The sequence below is a fragment of the Eubalaena glacialis genome, chromosome 7 (genome assembly GCF_028564815.1).
Source record: "Eubalaena glacialis isolate mEubGla1 chromosome 7, mEubGla1.1.hap2.+ XY, whole genome shotgun sequence".
Classification (NCBI taxonomy): Eukaryota; Metazoa; Chordata; class Mammalia; order Artiodactyla; family Balaenidae; genus Eubalaena; species Eubalaena glacialis.
Genome location: NC_083722.1, coordinates 92,666,651 through 92,692,626, shown reverse-complemented (window position 1 = coordinate 92,692,626; position 25,976 = coordinate 92,666,651). Strand labels below are relative to the sequence as shown.

Below are 25,976 nucleotides of genomic sequence, written 5' to 3'. Positions count from 1 at the left end.
AGTCCTGTTTAGTCCTTTCCAATGAGAATTTATTTTTGTAACTCCTGGTCCAAGTAATTTTATTGCCACTGATTGGAAGGGAGGGGAGGGGGATGGTAGTAAGAACTTCCTTCTGGAGTCCCTCTCTCTCTCTCCCCGCTTAGTGTGTGTTTTGCTGATTAAGCAAATCGACCTTAATTAGGAACTAAGTAGAAAAGAACTCCGCAAGGTTTCCTTAAGCAGCGTCAAAACGACCACAGCCCATTCTCAGAGCCCATTAAGAGGTAATCAACCAACGCAACGAACAAGTCACTCAGACCAGACTTTTGGAATTTGGCTCTTTTGTTCTGTCAGTTTGAAGAGCGCTGGGCGAGTGATGCAATTTAGAAGGGAGCTCTTTCAGAGCTTTCACTCAGGAAGGCATCGGGAGCTCTGGGGGTAGAGCTTACTTAGCTCAGAAAAAGGGAAAGAATGCAAGTTTGCATTGACAGCTTGATCCCAGAGAGAGGCTTCGGGGCTGCTTGTCTGGCGGGTCCTCTGGGTGTGGCTGAGGCACGGGCAGGAGCCCTCGTCTTAAGTGAACGTGCGCCTCCAATATTAAAAGAACAATTACCTTCCTGTGCGCTGCTCGCTGTTTGCTACTGCTGTTTCCTTCAATAAAACCTCTTTTCACTTGCCAATGGGAACCTGTCAGGCAATAGTATTTTTCAGGCATGATACACATACTAAAATGCCCTTGTGAGCTTTTAATACATTTACAGTTGATAACAATAGGGCTGTTTTGTCAGGAAAAGTAAAAGAAAAGTATTTGTTACAAATGCAGAGCAATGGCAAGACAGGATGGACCAGTGTTGCTGTGCTTCGTGGCGGCTGGTCCCTCCTAAGTGTCAATCCAGCTGCCAGAGAGCAGGGAAAAGGAGCAAAATGTGATCAGGGTGTGGTCTTTTTATTCAAATTGAAATTCACCTTTTTTTTTTTTTTCTAACATAAATACATTTTATAGACAATATATTGTTTCAGGGAGTAGAACAGATATTCTTCTTTGGTGTTTACTTATTGATTTTCTTTTGTCTATAACAATTTAAAGTACTTTATTGCTTACATTTAAATAAATGCTAAATCAATAGTAAGTTATACAACTATATAGTAGATATATGTATAGAGACATTATCCAGAATACATGCCCTGGTCAGAATGGAGACTTGTAGAAATACTCACTTTAGATGACTCTTATAAGAGCAGAAATGTGAAGAAATAAAAAGATCTTACATTTCATCCTCAATGCTCAATTTTTTTTAACATCTTTATTAGAGTATAATTGCTTTACAATGGTGTGTTAGTTTCTGCTTTACAACAAAGTGAGTCAGCTATACATATACATATATCCCCATATCTCTTCCCTGTGTCTCCCTCCCACCCTTCTTATCCCACCCCTCTAGGTGGTCAGAAAGCACCGAGCTGATCTCCCTGTGCTATGCGGCTGCTTCCCACTAGCTATCTATTTTACATTTGGTAGTGTATATATATGTCCATGCCACTCTCACTTCGTCCCAGCTTACCCTTCCCCCTCCCCGTGTCCTCAAGTCTATTCTCTAAGTCTGTGTCTTTATTCCTCTCCTGCCCCTAGGTTCCTCAGGCCCTTTTTTTTTTTTTAGATTCCATATATATGTGTTGGCATACAGTATTTGTTTTTCTCTTTCTGACTTACTTCACTCTGTATGACAGACTCTAGGTCCATCCACCTCACTACAAATAACTCAATTTCGTTCCTTTTTATGGCTGAGTAATATTCCATTGTATATATGTGCCACATCTTCTTTATCCATTCATCTGTCAATGGACACTTAGGTTACTTCCATGTCCTGGCTATTGTAAATAGAGCTGCAATGAACATTGTGGTACATGACTCTTTTTGAATTATGGTTTTCTCAGGGTATATGCCCAGTAGTAGGATTGCTGGGACGTATGGTAGTTCTATTTTTAGTTTTTTAAGGAACCTCCATACTGTTCTCCATAGTGAAGTTCACCTTTTTAATAAAGACCTTTGTTTGTTCAGATCCTCTTGGATGATAACACAAGCCAGGTAGGTGGTGGGCGTGCAGCATCCTTATATTTGAATATACATTTGGCCCTTGGATTCACCACGGAGCACTGTCTTTAAAACTCAAGCAAGATGAATTGTTCCATAGATAAACCTCCACTTAAAAGAGATTTCCACCCAAAAACTAGAATCCTCGAGTTATAAACTATAGTTTGCTGTGATCATGGCTCAGGTTTGTTTCGTTAAATGAAACCAGATATTAAATAATAAATAATCAATAGAGAACGTCTATCAGCCAATTTCTAGAGAGATTTCTGTTGTCATTCAAACATCCATTTGGCTAGAGTTTGAAATATATATATATGAGTCATCTATTATTTGCATAACGGTAACAAGTTGACAGAGATTTTGAGAACCAAATAATAGTTCTAGTGGTCAAAAATAAAGATTTTGATACTAGCCCACAAATAAATACATATTTTTATGAAGGGACATACTGGTGAAAAGAATTTCTGTTGTCATCCTAAGGGTGAAATGGATCTTCTACATTATTCTGCAGGATAAAGGGAACTGGGTGTCATTAAACTATGTTCCCCTTCAGGAAAGAAATAATACGTGATATTAGTTGCTCAACATGTATTACGGTATCTACCAATGGGAGACAATATACAGTTAAGAGGACAGCTCCCATATCTGACAGTACGGATTCAAATCCTGGCCACGATATTGTTAATTCTATGATCTTAAGTAAAATGTCTCCAACTCTCTGAGCCTCAGTTTCTTAACCATTATTATGTGATGGCAGTAATAGTACCTACTATTATACAACTACATAGTACTACTGTTACAGTGTCTACTAAGTACATTTCTTATAGGAGAAAATTAAGTAATAAATATATTGTATTTTGTATCAATCCTGTAACCCTATAAATAGTAAATCGTTATTATTCTATAATAATTACTGAAACATATTTATTGATTACTTATGAGTTATATTCCAAATTAACACGTTATTAACCAGATTGATTAACAGTAGCTGCTGTAAACAACCCCCACGTTTCCATGGCCTAACTTACTAAACGTTCACTTGTGGCCACCCAAAGTTCAATGCAGATAAACACTTCTCAGTTGTCTCCTACCACATGGTGACTCAGGGATCCAAGCATTTTTTCTCTTGTGGCTCTGCCATCCCTAGAAGCCCCCTCAGAGTTTTCTACTGTATTCTTTGCTTATATCTGTCCAAGAAGTAAAGAACAAAATGTGGAGAATCACAGGGCGTATTTTAGGGGATAAACTGGAAGTGAGGCACATTATTTCTGGCCGCATCCCTTTGCACAGAACTATGTACATGATCCCACCTAGATGCAAGGAGGCCAAAAAACATACTTTTACTGTGTATCCAGAAAGAAGAAGAAGATTTGGCTCAGTAGACAGCCAGTCTCTGTCACCAACGTAAATCTTTATTAGCTAAAGTCAGTATAATTGAGAGTAGTTTCCTTAGCCATATTTGAAGCACTGCGTATGCCAATTTATGCAAATTAGGAGCTTTCTGAATATATAACGTCCTTCTTAGACGCACTGGCACTGTTGACCACTAAATTCTTTTATACACTCACCTTCCTTGGCTGTCTCTGGGTTTTTCTTCTTCCCCTCTGACTATTCCTCCTCACTCTTCTTTGCTGATTCCCTGTCTAACATATGTACCAGAATGCTGATAACTGAACTCTTTTTTCATAAAAAGTTTTACTTTTTTTTTCTTTTTTTTCTTTTTTTAACAAAAGAAAATGTGCATTCTTCCTACTCTTCCTCAGATTCCGCTCTTGACTCATCTTCTCTGGGAAGACCTCTTCTATGATGGAGACTGAGCTGGGTGCCCCTCATCAGTATCCCTGTAACCTCTGTCAGAGCATTTGTTACATGGAATTGTCAGTGTCTCCTTAGCGGAGTCTGCTCTTTGGAAGTGATTTGAAAACTGACTTATGTCTTTTATCTGAGTTTCTCCTCCCCTAGTATAATAGTATCTACCACATAGCAGACAATACCATTCACTGAATGAATTAAGGAATTTCGAGGTAAATCCAGCTGTACATCTTAGTCAATAAAGAAAACCAAAATACAAATGGAACTTCAGTGCTATCAAAGAATAAATGAGTCATGAAAAAAATAAACGGGAGGAATATACATTTACCTTTATAAAAGTATAAAAATCTATTTTTTCCAATTTTCAACATTTAACACCATACGTTTTAAAAAGTAAACAATCTTGAATGTTGCACCAGTTTCCAGTAAATTGACTTTGGAAATATTTTTCTTTCCTTCATGTATTCATATACTATCACTTGAAGAGAAAAGACAACTTAGAACAAGCCTATCAAAGATCCTTCTCCCAAAACTTGCATGCTATGTTAAAAAAAAAAAAAAAGAGGCCATCTCTGAATCTCTATTAGTGAAACTTTTCTTTTGGCAGCCTAATATAGTTACAAGACAAATAGTTCCTTCCAAGATACAAGAAAAATATTTATGCTAAAGGTGGGTGACTTTTCAAATTAAACTTTGATTACAAGATTTTTTATCAACGTTTTTCCATTCATTCACTGTGAAAATATATAGTGTTACATTTTCTTCAGTATTTTTGCATTATTGTCTATTTTGCATCTTATTATAAATATTCACCTCTAAAAAATGTCTGTCTTTATAACAAAACTTCTTAAACTTAAGGGTAGTAAAGACTACTGTTAGCACCTTATTCAGTTCCAAATATTAAAATATTTCACACTAAATCCTAATAATTGTGGTGACCTATTCAAACTGATATCATTCAAGTTTCTCCTTTGCATTTAATGTATACTGCATATTCTATTACCATTATAATACCACTATATTATCAATATTATTATATTATATGTACTAAGAATGGTATTTCTTGCCTATTAAGTCTACTTTATCATAGGCAGGGCACCATGATAATTAAAAGCTCATCTTCTTTTCTGGAACCAGACTTCCTGAGTATAAATCCCAGCTCTGCCATTCACCATCTGCAATTACAATTCATAACTTATATTACCTACCTGTGCCTCAGCCTCCTCATATATAAAATGTGGATAGTAACAGTCCTTAGCCCGTAGGGTTGTGGTGAGGATCAGATAAGCTTACCCATAAAAAGTCTTAGAACATCTTCTGGCACACCAAAAGCCTCTAGAAATATTTAGCTATTATTACTTACTGAGAGAGTACTGTATGTTCCATTTTTCTAAATTTCTTATTTCTGTTTTCCCCCATTCATCCTACTTTAATCTGTCTTCTAGCTTCACCCACCTATTGAAATTCCTCTAGCAAATTGTCACCAAATTACCAAACTCAGCGGTTTGTTTTCCATCCTGAAGTATCCTTGCCTTCCTTACAACATTTGGCCTTTTAATCACACATTTTTGGGAAATGTTCTCATCTCTTGGGCAAGAAGGGGCACAGAAAAATTCAGAGAGACTGACATTATAGTTTTGGCTCCGGAAAAAATAGTGTAAGGAAAAGGTTGTAATTGGTTTACAGGTAATGTGATGGAAAGTAGTCGAATAAGAATAGCTAGAATCCTGGACTCCGGTTTACTTTCTCTATAGTTCACCCTCCATATTGGACTTTCTAAGACAAATGTATGATCTTGTTTTATTTCTGCTTAAAACATTTCTTTCAGGCTCTTAAACAGGAGTTAAGGGAACTTGGATATAGTTTGCGTGTTTGGGGGGCGAGGGGTCAGGAATCTGTATTATATGTTTGGGTATGGTGCATTTTTCCAAGGAAAGAGTTCATATACTTCCTTGGGGTCCATTCCCCCTAAATCAAGAACCACTGCCCCAATGGCTAAAGTCTAAAATCCACAGCTATACATAAAAAACTCCACCTTAACTCTCACAGTCCTTCTTTTCTCTTTTCCCTTTTCCCCCCATGCTCTTACCATGCTCTACTAAGTACTGTTTTTCACACTTCCATGTTTTACAAACTTTTTCTTCTTTCTTGAGTATCAGTGGCCACCTGGCAGCTGAATACTAATTTTTTGAGATCCAGTGAAAACGTCGTCTCTTTGTAGACATCTATCTGCTGCAATACACCAAGCATTATTAGAAATTCCTGAATTTCACACCCAGAGAACTATGTACCACCTAACCTTATTATCCATTTATCATATGCTATTGAAGTCATCTGAGTGCCTATCACCACACTGAAGGGTAAACTCGGAAGACAGGGACCAGGTCTTATTCACCTTTGTGTATCTACCAGCAGTGAGCATACTGCTAAGTACGACGTAAAGAATCCATAAATGTTTCACAGATGAATGAGTGAATCACTGATTGTTGTCTTGCTTCAAATTCATCTGTTAGGTGGATACTGCATGATATTTTCTGAGGGATCTTTTTTTTTTATCAGTGTGGTTAATCCACATGAATACCATACTTCTGAATTCAGGAATAAGGTGCTATGTTTCACACTCCCTAAATTGTTTTAAATCGTGTTAAGTATCATATCCAAAAAAAACTTGATAGTTGGTGATGAAACAAAGATTTGATAGCATGATTTTTAAGTCCTAGGAGGCCAACACTCTTTCCACTAGTAACTTTTGTCTAAAAGGGACAGTTTGAAGTTATTTCAATAAAAGCACCACCATACATCTTGAACTGAACACAGCAGTGCTGCAGTAAAAGCCACATACATAGCTCCAAAGGGAGATGCTGAGATAGAAGCAAATGACATATTTTTAAAAGACATACATCTAAAGTACTTTTTTCTTTCTATGATAAATATATTTTCCTTCCATTGTTTCATCTTCATGGATTACAGAAACACCAAACTTCCTTTGATCCACAAGAGAAAGTTTTCTTACAAACATGTATAAAGAAGTTAGAATTAGGCATGCTTCTGGCATCTTCCCTTTTTATGGAGAACAGGATTTTGAAGCAGGAAGAACATAAACAGTACACATTGACTCCTGACACACCACTGCTTTCTTCAACTAGAATAATACAAATTTGCAAGTGAACAAAAGAGTGGGAGGTAGATATCTGATTTACAATGTTTCTGAGATAAAGAACACTGTAAAAAAAAAAGATCCATGTGAATAATAAAGCATTGTTAACTGAGTCGTGACATTTCTATTCTAGTGACAACGGCAGAACTGCATACGGGCGCCTTGTGCCACTTTGAAAGTGGGAGGAAGACATATAATTATAATTCTTACAATGACGAGAATTCAAGAAAATCTGGGGGAAAATTTATTGAAACACATATTGACATATCAGTATTATAAATTACTTTCTCTTATTGCCCTCCCCCCAAAAATTCTTTTGTTGGCTAGTTCGTCATGGCACAAAAGGCATCTCATGAAAAGACAGACCTGCCTTGAAAATTTTCTTCTTACGTTGAAAACTATCTACCATGTATTTATTCTGTAACTTGCTCAACATGAGAGATATATTAGAGAAATATATTTTCAAAACAGTTTTAACCTCCATTGTCTTGAGCGCACGTATCAACTCAGTCATGTCACTTATCGAAAATCCTCATGGAAACCTTACATTTAGGCAAAACTAATGAATCTGTTTTAACACCCTTTGCGAAAGTCAAAGAAGATATAATATTATGTTTTCACTTAACATACATTTTCATCCACCTCCTTTCTTTGTTGGATGGTTAAGAGGGGAAAAAAATATTACAAAAATTACAGTGATGTTATCAACCGCAGTGTTTTAATAGAGAACAGAATTGGAAATGGCATTTTGCTGAGTGAACCTCTAAATGAATGGAAAAAAAAAAAAACCACAGGGATGAATTTTCTCCTGGTGTTTATCTCCACTGAAGTCTCAGAGGGAAGACTCCCAAGTGTTGAAGGAAGCTCTCTAACTGACCCCATTACTGCCTTGGGCACTGGGAAGGCAAAGGGGCAGTTGTAAAGTCAGACCCTGAGTGAGCATCGTGGAAATTATAGCGTTGTGTTAAATGCATCCTCTGCAGGGTGCTTTCCTATCTTCAGAGAACACTTATGAAACGCTGCCAATGAGAAAACTAAGCGTTTGTCTTCAGAAAAAGTGCCACCTTTTATGAAACATCTGGAGCCCATCCAAAGGGCCTCCAGAATAGATGGAAGAACGTAATAAAGCAAAACACCTCAGCCATTGAGGGCTAGAGTCATTTCTGCACATGTACCAGGGTTATTCATCCACCATCATAAATACTCATGAGACCAAGGAAGAACGCAGGGTGTCTGGTCCGTGTAGAATTCAACTCAAGGGACATTGAACCAGTAAGCAAAAAGCCCACTTACAAACTTAGAAGAAAACATATTTTGGCTATTTCTTGCAGTTTACTAATCCCATTTCATCCACACTCAATATTTTCCCTCTGCTTGTTAGTGACAAGGATACACATGAGGATTTGCCTTTTACATGAACCCGGTGTTTTCTACAATGCCTGTTGTGATAAAGAATAAAGATTAAGATACATGAGGAAATATATAACGACTAGAGATATTGCACTCTTGTACATATCCAACGCAGAGAGCATATCAGCTAAGTCAAGAAAGAAAGAAAACCACAAGGACTGGGGAGGGGGGCTGGGGGGAGAAGTTACAAAAGTCAGATTGACTAACGGGTACCACAGAAAGAGCACAGTAAAAGAGGGTCAAAGATTGGGTCCCAAAAAGTGATACAAGTAAATTCACCTCTGAGAAGAAAAAAAAAAAGAAACACCAAAAGTACCCAAAGAAGCCCGGCGTCATTTGCTCATTTGTATGTGAATTAAATTGACTGCCTGTAACCATGTTGACCTGGTTCTGTCCTAGAATGCTCTTAAAATTGGGTAATAGGTTGGGAAAAGAAATATCTCAGAGTTAAGTTCTGGTGATGAACCTAGGACAGGGCACCAGCCTTTAAGTCTCATTCTGACAGTACGAGAATTTAATAGATTACTCATTTTCTAGAAGAGAATTTCAATCTTTCCTAATTGATGCATGGCAACTAGTCTCTTTGAAATCTAGAAAAGTAACTTTTGCTCGGAAAGGAAAAGAGAGAATCATTTCTAATTCTAACTCAAACATCTTCTTAAACATATGTGTGCCCGAAGTATTGGATGCGAGTGTTTATTATCGGCACTCTGCACTCATCTCAGCTGATTTGAAGGAATCTGTGCAGAGATAGATGGTAACAAGAGAGAGGACTTTGGAATCAGAACAAACTGGGTTTGAGCCTTGGCTGTGTGACCTTGGACAAGTTGCTTCATCTCTTTGAATTTCAGTTGCCTTGGGGCTCATAATGGCTACACAAAAATTTTGGGGACCACTCTCCTAGGTATTAGAAAACAAGATCTAGGTGGGCTCATGCTAACATGATGTATAAACTATTGCACAGTTACCAGCTGGACTCAACAAGCTGATCACCTACAAAGGTATTCCTTTCAGAGCAACCTTGACAAGAGCAAAGGTACTTCCTTTAAAACATCAGCAGTATCTTCTGATGACTTACAGAGCTCTCCTAGAGAGACAAAAAATCCTCATTCCAGTCTGCCACAATTTTTGAATTGGAAACACCTTGTATATTTATACCTGTTTGTGTATCACCAAGGGACAACTTCAAACAAAGTATGGCTGGCTCATTTCAGGTTTAAATATCCCATTAGCTAAGTTGTAAGGAAGTACACGTAACCCAGGAGGCCCTGTGGTTCCACCTTCAGTATTATTCCTTTAGAGTTTCTGTTACTGTTTTCAACCTTTTGAGCTCTTGCAAATGTATTTGGCATTCAATTAAAGTGAGATTAATCCAAAGCAGATGTTGTAGTAGTAGTAGTAGTAGTAGTAGTAGTAGTAGTAGTGAAGAATTGCTTTGTTGAAAGCCTACCCATCCAAAGTACTAAATTATAAACACATAGACACAAACAAATCCACAAATATCAATTCTTTAAAGCGATTTAAAATGCACAGTTTAATATAACTCATTTGACAAAAATACAAATGCCAATGCGCTCTTAACAAAGAGCTAAAATGACTAGTTTTATCTTTATGGAAACATAAAAGCATTTCAGATGCTGAGGACCTAGAATCTCAAAGAGTCTTCATCTCCAATTACCAAGAACAACTCAAATTTTACCCAAACCTCCAACTCTCCATGGCTATGACTGTTCTCCTACTTGAGTTCTTAGATTTCCAAAGAAAGAGACCAGCAGTGCTTCTCTGTCCTATAAACTTGGGGGAGAGTGTGTGGACCATAAAAGCACCTACAGCAATCTAAAGCATAAAGGGTGGATGACATCATGGTTAATACTATTGCTATTTTCTAAGTGAGAGTCAGAGCACTCACCTGCTAGACACAAAGGATTTCAGCCAGGCTCAGGGGTTCTTTTTCTATGACAACCTAATTGATAGAGGCTCTTAAAGAGAATCAGGAGATTAATCTACCCAACTGAGAGGATGAGGACCAACACTCATCATCTAATTTCATAATGCCCTGTAAATATGGAAGATCTCCTTAACAGTGATAGCCTAACACGATCATATGCATCAGAGTCCCAGGGAGTGGGACGAGAGCCAAACTGCCTTATCTTCCATCATACATTGTCCTTTCTGCCCCTTCATTTGAACCTTGGCCTCACTGGGGATTTCTGACCAGCTATTAGTCATTAAGGGGAATTTCACTGGTACAAAAATCAGGTTACAGATGGCAGAGAAGGGATACCTGTGGGCAAGGTATCTGTTGACAAGTTTGCCTCCTATAAATAGACCATAAAGACCCCAAAGGCACAGCCACGCCACATTCATCTTTGTACCTCCTGCATCTTTGTTAAGAGGAAGGACCATAGCTTCCAAATGCCTAAACTCAAATTCCTACTCCAATCTTTACTAGCTTAGGAACACACCAATGAATAAAGCACAGCCCCCTTCCCCTCTAAACTGCATTTTCCTCGCTAGGAAAACTGTACTTATAATAACCTCCTCGTTGGGTTATTGTGAGGATTAAAGGAGAATTCATTTAAAGCACTTAACCAAAGCTTCTCACGGTGTGGAGCCACTGTTAGGTATCCTTATCTTCATTATGACAGCAGGTGCTAAGTGAATGAATGGATGGATGAATTGGTGTCTGGAAGATGAAACTGACATCTATGATTTATCCAACATCTAAAATTCTATAATTCGACTCAGTTTCCAAAGAATTTCATATCTGAAAACTTACCTGAAAATATGTCACCTGTCCTGGCTATTATTGTACCTGTTTTGGATGCAATATAATATAGCAGAAAGAGAAAGAGACTAATGGCCAGGGGAACCAGAATTTAAACATTTCATTGCCTACCACTTAGTAAGCAGACACCTATCTACATTCATTAAACCTTTATGCCAAATGCTCTGCTAAGGTCAGGAATACCAAGGCATGGACCCCCTTCCTCACAGAAAAGAAAGACACACGCATAACAATGTCTTGGAAGCACAGAAAGAACCTTTGTCACAAGTCAAGGAAGGCTTCAGAGAAGATGAAATGCCCATGAGGATGGGAAATGGGTTTCATTAATCCCCATATTCCCTGTATCTGGCGGGGTTTCTAAGTACAGAAGCAGATGACAGATAGCTGTTAAATAAATAAAGTACCATCTCCTCCAGGTTTGAGGGATGAGGAGGAGTTGAGTAAGGTGGGGAAGGAGGAAGGGAACTCCAAGCAGAGAGAATGGCACTTGTAAAGGGCATTCACAAAATTGGGAGTCACAAATGTCTATGTGTGGAGAGGATGCTGTTGGGAGGAAAGGATTTGCAGATCAAAAGAGACAGTGGCTCTGAACACACTGTGTGAACTGAAAGCCCCGATGGCTGTATTACTACTGTGCTGCTCGCTGCCCTGATTCTGACCTTTTTGGCATCCCTTATGGTTCTGAGATGGGTTCCTCATCTAAACATTCACTAGCTCCAGGACCTTCTCTAAAATGCCTGAATTCTCTCTTCCGCCTTTCTTTATAAAAATATTTTAGAGAATCACTAAAGAATAAAGACATACAATACTTGCCTTCATCATTCCTTTCATTAAACAAAGGAAATACTTATACTAATACTTTCCAAAGAATAAAATTATTGACGTGTACACGCTGACCACTCCAGACACTAACGTTTCTATTTGACTATCTTGGTTTCTAATCCATATCGTTGCATCAGTCTTTTATAGCATTCATTTTAAAGTTCCCCATTTTTAATTGGTCATTTTGAAAAGGAATTTTTTTTCAATGAAGAAATATATTTTTCTTAGTTTTTACAAAGGTCTTTTGTGTCAAAATGCTCATTTAAGAAAACGTGAAAGATTCTGAAAATTTGGAAAACTCATGCTGGTTACAGGCATTTGGAAAATTCAGAAAACACTTTTGTGAGTGGAGGTTTTATCTGAGAATCTTTCTTACGTATAATTTCCAGGTAACTGCCATAATGAAGAATAAAATTGAATCCTGCAAAGGTTGCTTTATAATTACACCCAGAAACCATCTGATAAGGAGACCAAAGAGTTCTACCCACTCCCTGGTTTCTGGCTCTGTCACCTCCAATCAGTGTTAGTTCTGAATAACGACATTCACCTCAATGTTTTCATTGTAATTTTAATTTTGTAATAACCATTGATCGTTCCTCAAGACAACTGTCATTCTTTCCTTGCCTCAGCATCTCAAAACCTGAGTTCCTACCTTTGCTTTTGCTTTTTCTTTCTCTGGAAGTGAAAATATAACTTTAAATAATGTTTTCAAAAAAGGTTTTGTTAGTTTTCTTTAGAGTAGAATACTTTCTTCTGATAATGTATTATGAGAATACCTTAGTATATCTTCCCACAGAAAAGACAAATTGATTGAGGATAAAATTGTCAAGGCCTGTGTGAAAAAATAAATAAATAAATAAATAAATAAATAAATAACTTTTCTCTTAAAAAAAAAAAAAATTGTCAAGGCCTAATCTTTCCTCAAAATTTAAGAAATGTTGCACCACTGTTTTTTGGCACTTAGCTTTGGCAAAAATGATCTGGGGACAACCTCAGAACAATTGCTTCTTATATGATCTAGTTTTCTTGTCTGGGTGCTTGAAAAATATCTTTATTTTTATAATTTAAAATACTTTGTAGGATTATTGGTCTCTTTTTTACTAAATTTTAGACAGTGAGGTACAAACTCATAAATTGTTTCTACTGAAGACATACACATCAAGATTATCTTTAAACAAAGCTCATATTTAAATTGTTTTGGTTTCTTCTTTAGGAAACTATTAACTCTTGGGTGAGATCTATTTGCTCTGACCTCTGTATCTAACACCATTTTTATCATCATAAGTTCAGTCCTTTATCCTTTACTTTTAAACTATGGGAAAGTTGTTCATATTTACTCTCCACATGACTATTGATATTTTCCGTAGGGTCAATTCTCTGTTTTACTGCCCAGAATGCAGATTTTAATTCTGTCATTATAATTTTGACTTCTTCAGAATCTCTTAATTCACTGTGTCCCTCTGGATCTATCCTGCAGGCTTTTCACCTCCAGTTGTTTGCTCCTTAAGATTTTCTTCTCTTTTCTTCACAGATTTCTTCAGGCAATCTAATCAGAATCTCAATTTTTGAAAATTTTCTGTTTATTGTAAAAAATCATACCTGGATTGGTTAGAGTGACAAAGAACTACAGCTCGCTGGTCAGATCAAAAAGCACAGCTCTTCAAAGGAGAGGGCAGCTCAATTTTCCAAATGATACAGAATATTCATTACTGGACCAGGCAAGGTGTTGGGGCACGGTGGGGAGACAGAGGTTGTTCATTGCCCTCTCAGCTGAGCTAGCCGAAGCGCCAGACTGATTGGATTCTTTAGTTCAATTCTAATAAGTAGATATGTTGTATTAATTCTTCCCAGAACAAGCAAGCCCATATTTTGTGGACGTGAGCATTTTTCTTTTTCTATATTGTCAGAGGTGTTTAAGAAGGAAGCTAGGAGAAATTCTATCAAGGATTGCTATAAAGACAATATTTTAAACTTGGAAGCTGTGACTACAGTGACTATCTGGCCTGTGGAAATAATTTTTTAAAACCTATCATGATTAATACATGGAATAAGTGGATACTTTTTTAAAGGAGACTTTTGTTTTTTCCTTGAAATGGTCCAAACACTTCATAGAATTGTTCTGTTATTTTTAAGCCCTGAAAATGTAACCTAACTTTGTGCTAGCCTGCTTTAAGTATTCTAAAATATATTCAGAATAGTCTACCTTCACATGCTGGAATACTGAATATTTTACGCTTGGACAAGGAGCAAACCGTAGGTCTTTCGCCAAGCACCGTCAGTGCACTTGAGTATGGGTTACCAAAAACTCTGGAGAATTTTTTTTTCTATTTATTGTTATAGCTGAAATCCTTGTGTCTCTGGTAGGCTTTAAGTGACATAAATATGCATTTCCATCTGCACGTCCTTGTCAGGAATAGTTCTGCTGGGAGGTGTTATGCCACCCAAGTACTTCCAGAATAGAGTCTGTTAATCCTGTTACCACTATAGAAACTCAGAGGAAAAGTCTACTCAGGCCACTACTGTAGCTGCTGTGGCTGTCAGTCTTCCAGTGTGCCACACCCTCGGTACCAAAAGGAAGCCTAAGAAAATGGATTTTCCTTCAGGTGGAGAGGGATGTAGAGGGCTGACCTCAGTCTAGTACTTAGACCAGCGGTCTCCAAAGTTTTTCTTGTAAACCTTTATTAGTAAAAAAGGGGGGAAAAGAGCAAGGCCCACCTTAGGTAGGTATGCATACACATACACACACACACACACACACACACACACACACACACGTGCGCATGCAATGGATATATAAGTTGCCACATTAGCTTCTATGTATGTTATAAAATATACCAAAATAACTATTATATGATAATTTTCTTAAAAAAACGATGTCAGTAGCTGCTCTAACCTGCATTGGATAGACTTGTACCTCCCCTAGGAGGGACACCATTGGACTAAACTTCCACCAGATGGGCCACCAGGAAAATAGATCATAAACCCCAGTTAGGCTTCTGATAGATGCCATAATACACTGGGCACATACAATGGGCCAAAGGAGTTGTAAATGAGCATGTGCTTTGCTTCTCTACTTCTACTCTACCTTCTCTCTTCTACTTCTACCTCTTGCCCTTCCTCCTAGTGTGGCTTGACTTCTAGCCTCCAGGCTCTCTGTACAGATCTCATCCTTATCCTACATTTATATAGGCATGTTATGAATGGGTATGAACCTGTCAAGACCTACAAGCCAACAGGGATCCTGCACAGTCTGTCAACAGGCATGTCACCTCAGAGCCCTCAGGACACAAAAGCAAGAACCAGCTAAATAAATGAAATCCAAACATCAATCATCCAATAAATATTTTTGAACAAAAACGTATAGATCTATAAACCCAAAATGAATGTCTTTCACTGTCTAATTCCACATAATGCAGCAGAGCTCAGAATTACCCATGAATCTAGTTGTGGAACAAAAATTCTTCAGAAAGGCAGTGGATATGAAAAAAAACCTCGCACTTCTCATGATAGTGAAAGACTGTCTTTTCAGATATAGAAAACCGAAGATTTGGCTCAAAGTTCTGTTTGAATTGATAAAAATAAATTATTTTATTGGTAAAACCTAGAGTCAGCCAGAAAAGAGTATGCAAACTTCCCCCAATCACTACTGGTGTGGGTATAAATTGACATGATCCTTTTGGAAGGCAATTAGTAAATTATACGAAAAGCTTTAGAAATTTGGCCATTAATCCAATTAAGTCCTTACTTATGAATTAAACCTGCATAAATGAATAGATATATGAAAAGATTCATGAAAATAGCATTTACGAATATTTATAATAGCAAAAATTGGCAACAATTTACATCTTTATTGAATGGTGGAATGTTAAATAACTTATGATATGTCATGCAAGAAATGTTATGCATTATTTGACTTCTTATTTTTTAAGTACCTATTATGTTCCAGGCACCCTTCTAGGAGATTGCAATTAATTAATATAGACAAAGCTTTCATAAAGGTGATATTTTAGTCAAGGGTAGAAGAGACATATACTCCATAATCAAGTAAACAAATACATAAACAAAACATTTTCAGAATAATGGAAAGCACTACAAAGACAATGAAATTGTGATGTAGTAGAAATGGCTGGTGGTGAGGGCTTGAGGTTAGTTTATATAAGGATTTCTCAAATTCAGAGGAAACCATATTCTTTGTGTAGGCTTTTTTTTTTTTTTTTTTTTTGTCGGGGGGAGAGGCAGGGAGGATTCCTGTGCATCGCAGGATGTTTAGCAGCATCCCTGGCCATTAGTCACTAAAAACACTCATCCCAATCATGACAGTAAAACACGTCTCCAACCATTGCCAAATGTCCCCTGGGTGGCAAAATCTGTCCCAATTGAGAACCATTGCTTTAGATTTAGTGTAGGGAAGGCTTCTTTGAGGAGGTAAATTTGAGCTGAGATGTATGTTTTTAAATAATCTTTAGGATATAGGGAAACATTCATGAAATAACTGTAACATATATAATACAATATATTCAATAAAATCGCAATATTGATTTTCTTTTTAAACCTCTATCTAGACAGACAATATAGCATGATGGTTAGAAGCACAGACCTGTAGCCAGGCTGCCTTAATTATAATCCCAACTCCATCACTTTTTAGTTGGGTGACCTTGGGTAAGTTACTTTATATCCCTGTGCTCTTGGGTCCTCAACCAAAAAATGGGGATGCTACTAGTAGTACTTAACACATAAGGTTTCTGGGAGTATTAAATGAGTTAATACATGCAAAGTTCCTAGAAGAGTGAGTGGCACATCTTGGAAACACTATATGTAATACATATATATATATTGCATATATAATAATACATTAAAATTAGATAAATATTCTAATTTTAATACATATTTTATATATTATAAATCTGACATATATGTAGATATATATGCTATATATACACCAGATTTTTCCATTGTCTTTTTGTGAAACAAATGAAATAATGTGTTAATAATGGTAGAATTACAGGGGATTTTATTTTCTTTGTGTCTTTTTGTATTCTTCACAGTTTTATAGATACAAATGCAAATGTTGCTTTCACATCAAAATAAAAATCAATATATATTTTAGCACAAAAGAGAGAATTTTTAGACTTTCACCAGGATCAACTGGCATAGCGAGAGTGGGAGAGGAAGACCCATGGAAGATGTGCTCAGAAAAACCTGTCCCAGGGAAAATGAGTCAATTGTCAACTGAAAGCTGAGACACCCCACGTTCAATCTGTCAGTCAGTTCATCAGTCATCTGAAATTTACTTAACGCTTGCTTTCTGCCAGACACTGTGCTAGGTGCTGGAAAATCAAAGATGAATGGAGGTCACATTTCTTCAAGGAGCTCACAACAGAAAAGGGAAGAGAAATACATCCACAATTAGCCACAGTACAATAAATGGAAGTATAGGCTATAATGAGGACCAACCCAGGTCTCTGGGGGCTCCCAAAGGTAACAATTTCAGTTGGAGTGGGGGGCAGTGTAGGAAGCGTCACCTAGGAGATGACACTTGCAATGGTCTTTGAGGGATAAGTTTGGAAAATGCAATCATTTGTAAGAATTCTGGTTTTGAGCAAACACATAGCGTGCTTCCTAATCAAACACCAGCAAAATCGCTTAGCCTGGAGAAAGGAAAATCAGAAAGGACAAAGGAGTTATACTTCAGAAAAGTGTCTTGATCTCATATCAGAGTGCCTGGTTCCATAAAGCAATTTGTGAAAGTTTGACTGTCATAGGAATTAGAAGGCATAAGTTCAAGTACTAGCCCTGCCCCTTACCAGCCGGGTAATCTTGGGCAAACCATTAAAATCTCTGACACTCCATCTACTTCCTCATTCATATAATGGTGATAATAATACTTTGCAATACTGTTGTGAGCGTCAAATGAGATAATGCAAGTAAGAGACTTTCAGTGACATTCAAATAGTTGGGATGATAAATTGTGATGGTTTTAACATAATAGAGACGATCGTGAATAATTATAATTTTTAACATTTATATTTAAACATAACAGTAAAAAAAGAAATCAAATGTATACACAACACCAATTACACATGAGTTTATAGCCTGATTGGCTTCATTTATTTTTTTCAGAGCTCTTAACCTATTACTAATCCAAGTGCATCAAGGTATAAAAACTGCTAACCAATTATTTTTTTCCTAAGATAACATAATCTCTATTTTATTGAGACACTTTATACTAACGTTAAACTGAAGCTAACTGCTTCATGAAAATGAAATGGAGACTCATAATTGCAAACTGTTTTCATGTCTAAAGAAGATTCAACCACTTCCTAGGACTGAATTGCTCCTTGTTAAAGTTTAGGATCAAGCTATAAAAGTATATCACTTAGCCTATGTCTGCCTACCGGTGCAAAGTATAGTGGCAAGCAGAAAACGGAGGTAATTATCTAGAAACATTAGGCCAAAAATCCCACTTCGGTCCCAAAAGACTGAAGTTGCTTTGCAGGTATCAGGGAAGCCTGAGGAGGGGGCCATGTTCAACTTTCTCTTAGAACTTTCTTCCCCATGAATCCTTTTTACCTTGAACACTCATTGCTATGACATCTGGAGGAATAATATTCTTTTGCTTTTTTTCTCTATAAAAAAAAAAAAGATTTACTAAGGCTGACTAAAAAGGCTTAAAATGTCCTCTTGTCACGGCCCTTGATAAACATTTTATCTAATGTTTTTTGAAGCAGAGTTTCAGTTGAAGTGTTGCAGAAGACAAAGCAAAACAATGATATGTAAAACTGCTGCTTCAACCTGTCTTAAAAAATAAAACAAACAAACAAACAAAAAACCTGAATGTCTTTAAAGGACATCTAACCAGAGCTGGCATTTGAAAAATTAAAGAAAAAGAAGGTCCAGTATAATATTCTTAGTTCATTTATCCCTCCCCCATCAAAAAATAGATGTAATGAACCCAAGATTTTGTTTCGTCCAATCTAACTAACAGGATATAACAATGGAACACTCCATGAATTACTTACTGCCATTCATTTCAAAAGGTGAGAACATTTTAGGAAGCCTTCAACCCTCACCTTGAGAAAATTACCCCACTCAGCTTCCAAAAAAGAAAATGTGTTTCTTTTTTAAAAAAAAAAACACACCTTCTTTGAGTATCAGTTACCTTTTATTATGCTTTTGTGACTACTAGGGAATCCTTATCTTCCTCATTTTGTTCTGTCTTTAGCCATAGTATCAAATCTCAAATTTAACTCAGTGTAAGAAAAATAATGCTCTATACATCAAGAAAATGATTCTAGCTCGTTCTAATAATTTTCACCATGTGTGATCATGCTGTATGCTTTTCTCTACTTTGTGTATTGTGTCATTACCTACCAAGCTGTGGAGAAGAAAGTCCATATAGTCTAACAATAACAACAAAATACCATTTCTGACATTTGTGTGAACTTTACAAACTTTACATACAAAGGAAAAAACTTTTTTTACCTCTACCATGTCAGCTTACTAACCATACTTATTTATTAATGGTTTAGTAGCTTACACTTTGAAATGTCACTTGTATGTTTCGATCTGATTTCAACCACGGATAATCACAGTACTAAATTCTAAGCTAGAGTATAGTTTAAATCCAAAGGAAAATATAATTCACCATTACAGCTTTAAAAATGGTCCAAACATTTGAAATACACACTCACCTTAAACGTTTTGGTCTAGAATTAAAATTAAAATCACCCTGCCTTAACATCTTATCTAATAATTTTCATAGAGGCTTCTGGAGTTTAGCGTTCACAAGAAAAACTTAACAACAAGCAACTTATGTCAAAGGCAATTTGTCAATAGAATGGATAAGTTAATTGAGAATAAGAGAATGGGAAAGAAAGAGCTACTGACATTTTGTGTGTATGCATGATGTGCGTCTGCTTTGTTTTGTTTTGGTTTTTCATGAGTAATATGATCAGAAGAGTACTGCTCACGACATCATTTTGATTACAGTGTGTAAGATGTCTTAGGAGAGTTGTTATTATAGTTGAGATCAATGATTACTGAAACACAGGCTGACCCTGTTTCATTTTGCTTTGCTGTATAGTGCTTCACAGATATTGTGTTTTTTATAAATTGATGGTTTGTGGCAACCCTGCATCAAACAAGTCTATCAGAGTCATCTCTTCCAACAGCATTTTCTCACTTCGTGTCTCTGTGCCACATTTTCATAATTCTCACAATATTCCAACTTTTTCATTATCACTGTATTTGTCATGGTGATCTGGGATCAATGACCTTTGCTATGACTATGGCAAAAAGACGACCACTCACTGACGGTTAGCATTTTTCAGCAGTGAAGCATTTTTAAGTAACATATGTACCTTGTGTTTTTAGACATAATGCTGTTGCACACTTAACAGATTACACTATAGTGTAAACAGAACTTTTATATGCACTGGGAGAGCAAAAAATTCGTGTGACTTGCTTTATCACAGTATTTCCTTTATTATGGCCGTCTGCAACAGAACCAACAATATCTCCGAGGTATGCCTTGGAGTCCAGATTTGAGGGCACAGAAGATTAAACCCGAGTGGTAGTATTTCAAATGAAAAAACAGAGATGGACTTGTGAGATATTTAGAAGGAATAATAAAGAAAAACTGGAAGGTCATTGAATGGAGAGATGGGGCAAATCAAATATTTTTAAGCTCATGAAACTGGCAAAATGACAATACTATGAAAAGAAATTGAACTGTGAATTCTCCAGGGACATCCAGGATTACCAAGTTTGGGGAGGAGAATGAGGGGCCAATAGAAAGAGACACAGTAATTGTAAGGATTTGGCCAGTAATTCAAATAAAACATCCAACAGTCAGTTGCAAGTTTGAGACTGCAATTTGTGATGACTCTGGGTCTCTTGAGGACTATTTGCTTTTAGTCTTTGAATTCCCAAGCACCTAGTACAGCTAGGCACATAGTTTTTGTGGCTGGCTGGCTAACTGCATAGAGATTTGGGGCCCAAGTGCACAAAGAAAATAAGTTGTGAGTGTGAACGAATACAGACTTTAAGACCAAGGAACAAAGAAAGGAACCAAGAGAACAAAGTATGAGGAAAAAATATATTGAAGGAATGGGAGGGAAAGAAGAAACCAATAATCGAGATAGGAAAGGTCAAAGAAGTAAACCCAGACAGAGAAATGGGAAGGGAAGGGAGGGGGAAAACAAGAATAGGATCGGAGGAGCGCGGGGGAGAAGAGATGCTACTTATTCATGATTTGAATTCATATATATAGAGACTCAGAAGATGCACCGATGCAAAAATTCTAAAGTCACACTTAGTGAGCAAAAATGAAAATCATTAAAATGTTTCATTAATGACTTAAAGTAAATAAATTAATAGCTCCTGTCACATTGATTCATCCATTGCATGTGGGTACTCAATAAATGTTAATTGAATTAAATTAATAACATTTGCTCAGTGGTAATAAAAAATTAATTTACTGTCTGTTGTCTCTGTTACTTAAGTTTATGCCCATTGCTTCTGCAATTACTTCTAGCCCAAACAGAAATTTTCTATTTCCCTGACTTTCAGTACACACTTTAATTTCTTTCCCAAGAAATACAGTTGAACTTCTAATTTTTGTCCTAATTTTGGTGATTTTTTCCTGTTGAAAAAAATTATTTTCTCTAAGTTAATGTCAAGAACTATGTATAACATCCCAAATTTAGTTTCACGAGTTCCTTATTTAATTCCAAAATAGTTTTCTCTGCAGAAGATGTGATACCACTTTTTATGTGTTTCTCCTTTTAGCTTATGCTACTTTATAATACTTTGGGTACAAAGTCAAATAACACCGCAAAAGAAGGAATCTGGGGAAATTACTGTTAGCATTCCATCTATAAAAGATGGAAGATGTCAGTAACATTCACCCAAAAATTGTGACTCATTTCAGATGTCAGAATTCTGGGTTGAACAGACTGGGTTCTGAAATGTGTGTTTGTCAGATGATTTTCTAATGAGTAACAGATAGTTCCCAGTGGGGAATGAAAAAAATAAAATAAAAATATAAACAGAGATTATAGAATTAAAATAACTTTATGAATGGCAGTTTAACTTCTCCATAAAATTCTCTCAGTACAAGCCCAGTGTCTCCAAATGGTTGCTTAATGTAGCACACCACTTAGATTCAAAATGCTATACTTAAAAGTGTCGAGAAATTAAAAAGAGAATCATATACCACTTGGCTGTATACTGTATTCTCCGCATGTTCTTATATTCCAGTAACCTCTATCCAACTTTTTTTTTGTTACTGAATTACTTTGTGCAAAAGCCATTTACATTACATGCAGCCTGACTACGTGTGATAATTTGAACTGATTGTCAATTAATTCTGTAGTAAATAGCTGCTGTGATCTCTATACTCATCAAAGTTTTGTTATGTATCAGCTCTGTCTGAAATGCTCTTTAATGTAGGGGATACAGCAGCTGTAACTAAAGAGGCAGGATTCCCTAAGTGTGCAAGAAGGTAGTCTTGCTTTGCCAGAGACTGCTTAGGTATGTCTGTAAAGCGATGTCATTTGCAAGGCTTGATTTCAGGTAGGTGACACATCACGGGATTTAGAGTGAAGAGGGTTTTGCTGATGTGCAGTCCCAATATTGAGGAAGCAGAGATAAAAGCTAAGAACAAATTGGAGAAAATGTTGAATAATATAAAGAGACAGGGACAAGAGCAAAGCTTTTGGAATCCAAACGGCCTGGGTTCAAATCCCAGCTCTCTACCATTTACTAACAAGGAAGCCTCAGGGAACTTATCTAAATAAACTAAGCCTTGGTTACACTCATTCATCCGTTAACTTGGGTACCAATTTATACATTTCCCATCTGTCCTGGGAGGCTGACAGTATCTACCTCCTAGAGTCTCTGTGATGCTTAAATTAAATAAGGTACATAGTGGTAACACAGAACCTGACATACAAGGTATACAACTCTGTGTGCTGTGTGTGTGTGTGTGTGTGTATGCGTGTATAAAGCAGTGGTTTGATATTCAGAATTGGTGATTTTGCCCCATGGAGGAAATGTGGCAATATCCACAGACCTCTTTGTTTGTCGTGTCCTAGGGCAACTGGCGTTACTGGCATCAAGTAGGTACAGGACGGCGTGCTACCAAACATCCTACAATCTCCCTGTGACAAAGAACTATCTGGCCCAAAATACCAGTTCTTCTCTAAGTACTGAAGGCATAATTTGAATGACTATTTGTGATTAAAGCTGGTTACTTGACACTTTGATATCCAAGCAAGAAAAATAAACTATTATTTTTGTCATCATCGTCACCATCATCATTATCATCACTATACCATTAATTCGGTGAATCTCTCTTGGGTTAAAGGAACCCAAGAGTCTCCCGATCTGTTGAACTAATTCTATCTATTCAATATTACATTAACTGCTATCAACAATAGATGTTTTTCTGAACCCCTATGTCTGCCAATCCCTCTTAAGGTGAATCAAACTGCAACCAAGAGATTTAAAGCTAGCAGCCTAAGAGGTAGGGAATAAAAATTAAACACTGTTGAAAGCCGAGGCTGTTTGGAGGCTCAGAAAGCAACAAAAACGGCCTGAGACAATTGTGCGTGCAATACTGTCAGCGCCCGTGCCAGTTAGGAGCCTTTGGAGAGCAACTGTCTCATGATTAGCTTCTGAAAATCACTGATGTATGTATCAGTGGGCTGTCCTCTCCTTTCTCCACTCTCAAAAGCAGAAGGCCCCTGTGGCAGTGGTTCCCAAAGTTTTCTGCATGTTGGAATCACTCAGGGAGCTTCAAAACTCCCTCAGGGACTGCGCTCTAACCTGTTGAGGGGGAGGAGGGATTGCCTGAGCTTTAAACAAATGCCAAATTTTTAGAAGGTTTCCGAGATGATTCTACTCTGTAGACACGCCTACCACTGTCCTAGGAGGCAGGATCAAGCAGAGATTTCCATCTACCTCAAACTAAGAAGCAATTTCTGGAAGGACAATGAAAATGGACTTGGCAAGAATGTACTTCTTGCACGGAGCTGCCTAAGCGCAGTAAAATTAAACCAGGTTGCCAACTGTTTTATTGATTTCAGTCACTCAGTGAGCGTCACTGAGTCAGGCATTGGGCTAGTGATGGAAAAGGCAATTCTTCAGGAGGCACCTTCACTATCTCCCAGTAGTGCCGCCAAATCACCAGGACTGATGCTTGTTTAGGGCTGAAGAAGTCCCTGGGCATCATCCTGGATGCAGGTTTGAGAATACCTTCTGTTAACTCTTCTCTCCATCTTAGGACGATTTAATTGGTGTAGGTAAGCTATACAGTGCCTGCATCACTACCCCGTCTGGATGTTTCTGAAAGCCAGGGACCATGCCTGTCTTAGTCAGCACTCAATCCCCAGTTTCCAGACCAGTGCTTGTTATAAAACAGACCCTCAATTGTTCTGCAGGAACCAGTAAATGAGTATGGGAGTTCTGAAATACACGAAGCACCTAGGTCTTTTCAGCCTTCTCTGTGCCTCTCCAAACCAGAATCTCAGTCAAGGACTTTGCTCTAGGTTCCCTGCCAGGTGGTTATATGGAAATAAAAGCCTGTTCCCAAGGAGTACACCCCCAAAGCCACAAAGACTATCACCTTCATAGACACCTAACAAATGGCAAGGCAGAGAAAAGAATGGCAAAGTAAGAGTCTTTAAGGGCAGATGTAGAAATGAGCTTATAGGATGGTTATGTGTGACCACTTTTCTTATACAGGGGAGGAAACTAAGGTTTGTAGACACAAAGAAATAAAACAACTTGATTGAGATCATATACATTACTGAACATTACTGTCCAGCATTTAAGACCCTTCTACTACTTCTGAGATCCATAAAACATTATGACAATAAGCTGACAACATTCTATGAGATTTTGTTAATCCTAGTGAATGAATGCCTTGATTCTCCCCACCCATCACTATAAAAACCACTGAGTTAAAAAAAAAAAAAAAAAAAACCACTGTGTTTTTGAAATAAGTGGTACAAATTACTGTGATAGGTGAAACTTGAAATATGGGTAAAATTTTATAATTATTGAACTTTTATTCTTACATATGGTTTCATTCAAGATAATCCTGTCCAATAATGCTTCATGCTTCTAAATAAGATTTTAATCTTATAAAAGTCTAGAATGTGAATTTTTCTGCAAACGTCCCTTCTTGGATCACAAGGTCATGTCAACTATAAGCGGGTCTGTGTATGTGTGTTTTCTTTTTTCATCTAGATACGCAACTCACAAACGAAAAGCAGGCAGACGAGAAAGCCATTAATACCATCATTATAAATTCAGTATCCGAATTCAAAATCACAGATGGACCAGCCAAGGAAACCCCCAGTGAGAAAAAACTGTCCGAATCCAGCATATCACTGTCCTCCCTTGAAGAATGCCAAACGAAATTTTCCTACCTCCAAACTCATCCTTCAGTTCATCCAAGAGACACTGATGGTATGTTTCTCACAATCAACCCATCTCTAAATAAAGCTCCCCAAACCCCAGCCCCTGGAAAACCATCATATATGCCGTTAGAAAAAAAAAAGTCTTTATGAATATTAACCAGGAAGGCTTCAACTTGAAAACTCTGATGAATGACACATGTCAAGGTCACCTTGCAATTATGAGGTGCTTGGCAGGTTGTTTGCTCTCAAAGCTGGGAGTTTGAGGCAAAGTGTTTTAAATAGCCGGAGTGAGGTAAAATCATTCTTGCTATGGAGCTATGAAGTAGACTAAAAAATAGCCAATTTTTTTCTCTTCTTGCATCTGGGACTATTCAACCCGCGACTCTAGGCTGAGAGGAGACGAAGACAGGGTGGAATAGCATTGCAAAGCTGGAAAAGTATAAATATAGACTGCAATAAAATACAAGGACGCTTACACCAGCAGCCTGTGGA

The 25,976-nt window shown here is 37.2% G+C and overlaps 1 protein-coding gene across 1 annotated transcript in view; it reads left to right on the top strand.

Annotated features, from left to right (window-relative positions):
* MDFIC2 (MyoD family inhibitor domain containing 2) overlaps nt 1–25,976 on the top strand; it is a 97,962-nt gene that overhangs the window by 58,477 nt on the left and 13,509 nt on the right. The window contains exon 3 of the mRNA XM_061197484.1: nt 25,312–25,533. Coding sequence (XP_061053467.1) covers nt 25,312–25,533 — 222 coding nt within the window. The remainder of the gene's footprint in view (nt 1–25,311; nt 25,534–25,976) is intronic.